This window comes from Suncus etruscus, chromosome 4 (assembly GCF_024139225.1).
Source record: "Suncus etruscus isolate mSunEtr1 chromosome 4, mSunEtr1.pri.cur, whole genome shotgun sequence".
NCBI classification, from domain to species: domain Eukaryota; kingdom Metazoa; phylum Chordata; class Mammalia; order Eulipotyphla; family Soricidae; genus Suncus; species Suncus etruscus.
The window spans coordinates 14,692,928-14,699,811 of record NC_064851.1 but is presented as its reverse complement, the minus strand read 5'-3'; the positions used below and the strand labels follow the sequence as shown (position 1 = coordinate 14,699,811).

Sequence of the window (6,884 nt, the reverse complement as noted above, 5' to 3'; positions counted from 1 at the left end):
AAGACATTTAGTATGTCAAAGTATCAATCCCGAATCTGTGTTCATTCAGCACTGGCCCTGGGTAATCCTGGTTCCTTTCTCCACCCCTTTCTTCTCCCAAACTTCAGACCCTTGACCTACCTACCTCTTGGGCTGGACGCAAAACAGCTCAGTCCAGGATTAGGAGCTCTTGAGGACGCAAGAGTCCAAGAAAAAGCCAGCCTGGCACTGAATTCAGTCACTGATTGATTTCAGGAAACCCTCCCCCCCCCCCAGCCTGTGCCTGCTAGGTTTCTGGGAGCAGAGAGCAAGGTGGGGTACCACCTACAAGGGCCAGCAGCAGTCTGGCCAACGTCAGGCGTTCCAGACCGGCCAACGCGCGCCCTCTGGCGGCCAGTCTCCCTAGTGCAAGTCGCCCAAACAAACCCGAAGCCGTCCAGGATCCGCCCGCGCCTCCTCCCACCTGCAGGCGCGGGTCTTAACCGCCAGGCCACGCCCACGAGTAGGCGGCGCCAATGAGATTCTCCGCCACAGAGCCACGCCCACGGAGGGGCGGTGTCAACCGGCGTGGGCACGCCCGTCGTGTGGGCGGGCCCTGCGCGCGTGACGTCACTTCCGTCCGGGCCTGGCCTAGGTGCAAGGCTCCGCGGGCCGCTTAGAGGAGGGCCCGGAGGTGGCGGCCGTGGGAGGGCGGAGGCGACGCGCGAGGCCGAGCAGCTCCAATCCCGACCCATCCTGCGTCCCGGGCCGCCACCCCTGCTCCTGCAGCGCTCCGAGAGGCGAGGCCGGCCGGATGGGCCGCTGAGCCCGCATCGGGGACCGGTGAGGCTGCGGGCCCTGCCTGCAGGGATGCGGGGAAGGGAGGGCAGGGCAGGGGAGAGGGCCCCGGCCTGCTGCTGCTGCTGCTGCCGCTACTGCTGTTGCCCGCCCGAGCCGGGGTCTGGGGGGGCCCTGGGTAGGCACGAGGGGGAGAGTGAGGCCTGCTTGGGGGTTGCCTGTTGGCTATGGGGTGGTGGGGAGCATTCTTGGGGTTCGCCTCTGGAGCTGGGGGACAGGGGGAGGAGCAGGCCCGGGCTTTGGGAAGAGGATGACAGTTGGGGGAGGCAGCAAATCAGAGAGCCCTGGCTGGCTGGCCCCGAGAGGGAGGTGTTTCTCTCCTCCAAGAGGTAGGGGAGCACTTGGGGACAGAGCACCCCGAGTTTGGGGGAAGGAGGCAGGGAGGGAGGAAAGAAGGGCCCCGTGCTCCTTTCCAAGATGTGCAAAATAATGCCAAGACGCCTGATGGCCCCCCTCCCCAAATAACTTGACTCCCACTCCCCATCTCTTGACAGCGTGGAGCCCCCTTCCTCCTCTCCAGCTTAAATCAGGATGTTCCGTTTCATGAGGGACGTGGAGCCCGAGGACCCAATGTTCTTGATGTGAGTATTACGCCCTCCCCCTCATGTACTTGCACCATGAGCATTCGTCCCACTCCCACCACACGCAGTCATCCTGGTTCCCATGGCTGGCGCTGTTTGCAACTGGCTCCAGGCTTGGAGAGGAAACCTCTCGGTGCTTGGTACTCTGTGCACGGTGCCCATCCCAGGCTACTGAGCGACCTACTACTTGGCCTGATGCTAACTCAACTATCCACCCCCTCCGCAGGGACCCCTTTGCTATTCACCGTCAGCAGATGAACCGGATGTTGTCCGGTGGCTTCGGCTATAGCCCCTTCCTCAGCATCACCGATGGCAGCATCCCCGGGGCCAGGCCCGCCAGCCGCAGGATGCAGGTAATATTGCTGCCACCTCCACAAGTCCCTAAGGGGCAGGTGGGTGGAGGGGCATTTGTTCTTGCCCTGAAGCTGACTTGGCAAGTGGAGCCATGCCTAGGGAAAGGGGGGGGATACACACGACTCTAGGAAAAAGGCATTGGGGATCCCCTTGAGAGAGAAGGGCGAACCCCAAAATGCTGAGCGCCTGGGCCTCCTGATTCACAGTTGGTCATCTCTGTTTTCATTCCTCCAGGCTGGAGCTGTCACCCCCTTTGGGATGCTGGGAATGGTGAGTCCCCCCCTCTTGGTATCCTTTGGTACCCTTCCCTGTGATTTCCCAACTTGTCTCTCAGAAATCGCCTCAGGGTGACTCGAGGGTTTTGTTATTTTTTTTTAATAGTTTGCACAAAGCTATGGGCTTGTATATACTGAACCCGATGAGTCAAAGATGCTAAGTTCTTGACGCCACATTTCTGGAAGCCATAACCATTAGGGAAATGTAATTGGCAAAGTGTGTTCCTTGTTCAGAGGTGGAGGAAGAGGGTTGGGCCATGCTCAGGGACTCCTTCTGGCTCATTGCCTGGGATCCTTGGGGAGCCTTTGGTCTCGGGTTGATTCAGGGCTTCTCTACATGTGCACATGCGTTCCAGCCCTTAGCTGCCATCTACCCCATCCAAGTTTCTTCAGTTTGTTTGGGGGCTCCATCTGATGGTACTCGTGGCTTACTCCTGACTGCACTCAGGGAAACACTCCTGTTGTTGCTCAGGCCAACTATATGGGATGGCGGGATTCCAACCCGGGTGTGCATGTGCAAGTCAAATGTCCTCCCCACTGCATTTCACTTGCTCAATCCTTTTGGTTTTGGGTTTTTTTTGCGGGGGGGGCACATCCATTTGCGCTCAGGGGTTACTTCTGGCTCTGCACTCAGGAATCGCTCCTAGCAGGCTCAGGGACCATATGGGATGCTGGATATCGAACCGAGGTTCATCCCAGGTCAGCCGTCTGCAAGTGAAATGCCCTACTGATGCTGATTGCTCCATCCCCTCAACGCTATATTTCATGTGTTTTAAGCCCCTTTCCCCTCAGTTTTCTGTCCATCTCTTTTTATTGGGCTTTATTGAGCTTATTTTTGCTTTGGCAAGATGGGAGCAACACAAACGGGCTTGGGAGGATAGTTGGAGCAGCAGCTGAAGAGAATGAGGAAAGCTGAGCATTGTGGGAGGGAAACACCTGGTTCAGGTCACTTTGAGGGGGAGTGCTAGGCAGTGAGGGACAATTATTTTCAAAGCACAAGGAAAAGGGGGGTGGGCTGTAGCCTGATGCCTCTGGATCCCTATAGACACCCTCTCTGTCCAAGCCCCGATTTGGCTGTCCTGACTCCACTTTCATTCTCTGCTGCAGTCCGGTGGCTTCATGGACATGTTCGGGATGATGAACGACATGATCGGGAACATGGTGAGGCCCCTGGCTTGGTCTGTGCTTTCTTGTGATCCTCTGAGAGCAGAGAAATTGATCCTGGTGTCCCTGGGTACTGGCCCCATTGTCAGGCCACACTCATGTCCTTGTTTGTTATTGAGCTCAGAGGACTTGATGGGGGTAAGAAGGAACACCGAGGTGTTTCTCAGCTCTTTCTTCTGAGAAAGAAACGGATGAGAGCAGGTCCCTTCTCCATTCCCCGTTCCCTCATTTTCTCCTCCTACCCTTTCCCCCTCCTACCCTTTCCCCCTCCCCAGGAACATATGACAGCTGGAGGCAACTGCCAGACCTTTTCGTCATCCACTGTCATCTCCTACTCCAACACGGGTGACGGTACCCCCAAGGTCTACCAGGAGACATCTGAGATGCGCTCCGCACCAGGCGGGGTGAGCTGAGGTCGGGGGTGGGGGGGGGTGGGGCTGCTGCTTCTGCTTCCGAGTGAGGCTAGATTGGAAAACACCCGTGAGGTCTCAGCAAGAGACAGACCTATGGCGGGCTGGAGAGAATGCAGTGAGAAGGACACTTGCCATGCACACAGCCAACTTAGATTTGACCCCCAGATTCCCCTAGGGTTCCCCAAGCACTGCCTAGAGCCTGGGCATGGCTGGGTGTGGCCTCAAAACCAAAGAAAAGAAAAACAACACACACAAATCCTCATTCCCCTATCTGTTTATTGTTTGGAGGGCCACTCACTGCGGTGGGACACTATCATGCTGGAATTGTCAAAACCAGGGCTGTCCCGTGCCCTGCTTATGCTCTGGCCCTCTGAGCTACCTCTCCAGCCCTGACCCTGGGTCCCCTACCCTGGCTACCCTTTATGGAACGGGTCGTGAGCCTGAGCTCCACTAGCTATGGGATCTCTGCTGAGCGGGCAGCATTCTGCCTCCTCCCAGATCCGGGAGACCCGGCGGACTGTGCGCGACTCGGACAGCGGGCTGGAGCAGATGTCCATCGGCCACCACATCCGAGACCGGGCTCACATCCTCCAGCGTTCCCGCAACCACCGCACAGGGGACCAGGAGGAGCGGCAGGACTACATCAACCTGGATGAGAGTGAGTCGCCACTTCCCATTCTCCAAGGCCCGGAGGAAGCGCTGTCTCCCTTCATTTCCATTTCTTAGGCAAAGGAATCGGGGAACCTCATTCCCTTTTTGGTTGTTGTTGCTGTTCTTTCTGGGGGCCATACTCAGAGGTACTCAAGGCTTACTCCTGCCTCTGTACTCTGGGATCACTCCTGGTGGCCTCAGGGGATCTGGTATGTGGTGCTAGGGATTGAACCTGGCTTGGCTACGTGCAAGGCAAGCGCCTTGCCAGATGCTCTCTCTTTCTCTCTCTCTCTGACCCTGGCTTGTTTTCTTTGGTTTTGAGGCCACACCTAGCAGTACTCAGGACTTACTCTTGGTTCTGTGCCTAGGAGTCACTCCTAGAGGAGCTCGGTGGACCCTTTTGAGGTTCTGGGGATCAAACTGGATCAGCTGCATCAAAGGAAGCATTTTAATCCTAAACTACCTCTCCAGCCCTAGTCCCCATTTTTTCACCTCCCAAGGGGCCGTGTCAGCAGCACTCAGGTTCTAACGGCAGATGCCCCCCATTATCTTCCAGGCCTTGCATTTTCTTTTCTTTTTTTCTGCTTTTCTTCTAAATTCACAGACAAAAATACTTGTCAGGTATGTGGTCTTGAATTCTTGGTCAGGACAAATAAATACACCTGGTTCTGTTTTTTGTTTTGGGCCTATACCTGGCAGTGCTCAGGGTTTACTTGTGGCTTCATACTCAGAGATTATTCCTGGCAGTGCTCGGGGAACCCTATGGGATGCCAGGAATTGAAGCCAGGTCAGCCATGTGCAAGGCAAGCGCCCTCCCCACTGTGCTGGCCCCACATTCCTAATTGGCTCTTTAGGCTCGCAGTCCTGCCTCAGCCTGTCTGTGTGTCCAGGTCCCCGTGTTGAAGCCCAGTTTGCTCACTAGTGGACCTGTTTCTGCTCTCCTCTCCTTGTAGCCTTTCCCCCTAATCTTGACTCAGGAAATCACACAACCGGCCTGTATGGGTGTCTCGCATCCATTGACACTGTCCGGTTTGGTCTCTCATAGGTGAGGCCGCAGCGTTTGATGATGAGTGGCGGAGGGAGACATCCCGGTACCGGCAGCAGCGCCCCCTGGAATTTCGCCGACACGAAGCCTCAGGGGGAGGGGCACGAAGGGCCGAGGGGCCACCCCGCCTGGCCATTCAGGGACCTGAGGACTCCCCTTCCCGACAGTCGCGTCGCTATGACTGGTGAGGGCCCTGAGCCCTCAGCCTCTCCTGTGAGTATCTGAGGGGGGGAGGCCAATGATTGGGGGGGGGAACGTGCCTAGAACTCGGGGGCCGAAGCCTCCTGACACTTCATGTAGACTGCCTAGAAGTAGCAAAGACCTGGTCTCCACAGAGCTAGTGAACAGGGGGTACTGCTCACAGCAGTGCTCAGGACCTTGTGGTGCTCTCTCCTGTCAGGCCCTAAAGAGTCAAGGTCTTGGATATTTTGTCTGTCTTCCCTTTGACTTTGTTCTTCTCTCTCCTCCCTCCAGGTACAGGCTGAGAGGCTGAGAAATTATCCCCTGAAATAACTTTTTCCTCCCCAACCCCCACCCCCAATTTAATAGTAAATTAACAGGCAAGTTGGCCCCCATCCTCCCTGGGGATCAATCTCAGGGGATCCTTTCACCGAACCCTCATCCCCCTCTCTCCTCTCAAAACCCCATCTTCGCCACGAGGACTCCACTTCTCCTGGATCCAATAACGAGTTTTTTCATTTTGCTGCTCCCTCTGTCCAATGCCTCACCTTGCCCAGGCGAACCTCTGCCCCGCATTGGCAGAGATCTGGGGCAAGCTCGGGGTGTCGGGCCGCCTCCCGCCGTCGGCTGCCCTGGATCTCTGCCCGCCTCCTCCTCAGCTCCCTCCTCCAGGGCTGTGTGAAGGAGAAGACTGGTTTCCCCCCCCCCCCACTTCCCTTGCCACCCCAAAACACAGAAGTCTTCCCCCACTATCCTTTTATTTTTTTTTTTTCCGTTTGTGTAAGTTGTAACTAGGTGTTTATGGAATAAAGGAGAATGGAAAAAAATTTCAGGAAGATTCTGGCTTTACTTTTGTTCTTTTCCTTCTTCAGCGCTTCAGTTGACACTTAAATCATCTCTTTTCCTCTGTGGTTTTTTTTCTTTGGAGAGGATTGTGCAAGAAATGTTGGGGCCACACCTGATGGTGCTCAGAGGTTATTCTGAGCTCAGGAGTAAATCCTGGTGATACCCAAGCCCTGATGTTGTAGAGATTTGAGCCAGGGCTGTGACTGCATTCAGGGTAAAGCACCTCACCTCCTGTGTTCCTTCTGCAGCACCCTCTGTAGTACACCCAGCTATGTTTACTTGTCTTAGATACCATTTCTGGTGGGACTCAGAGGACCCTATGGGATGCTGGAGATAGAACCTGGTGACCACATGCAAGGCAAGCATCTATAGGCTGTACTTACTATCCCTTTTGATCCTCCAAGGCTGCTTGCTTTTATTTTTGTGTTATGTTCTTTTTGTTTCAGGGCCACACTTGGCAGTGCTCAGGTGTTAACTCCTCCTGGCTCTGCACTTAGGAATTACTCCTTGCAGTGTTCAGGGGACCCTGTGAGATGCTGCAGATTGAATCTGGGTTGGC

At 55.7% G+C, this 6,884-nt stretch overlaps 1 protein-coding gene across 1 annotated transcript; it reads left to right on the top strand.

Moving 5' to 3' along the window:
• Positions 1-588: 588 nt before the first annotated feature.
• Positions 589-6,146, top strand: MLF2 (myeloid leukemia factor 2). Its single transcript, XM_049772114.1, has 9 exons — positions 589-801; positions 1,311-1,397; positions 1,624-1,750; positions 1,986-2,021; positions 3,134-3,187; positions 3,466-3,594; positions 4,102-4,261; positions 5,300-5,512; positions 5,774-6,146. The coding sequence occupies exons 2-8, from the start codon at positions 1,348-1,350 to the stop codon at positions 5,485-5,487; spliced, it is 744 nt and encodes a 247-aa protein (XP_049628071.1). The 5' UTR covers positions 589-801; positions 1,311-1,347; the 3' UTR covers positions 5,488-5,512; positions 5,774-6,146.
• The last annotated feature ends 738 nt before the right edge of the window (positions 6,147-6,884 follow it).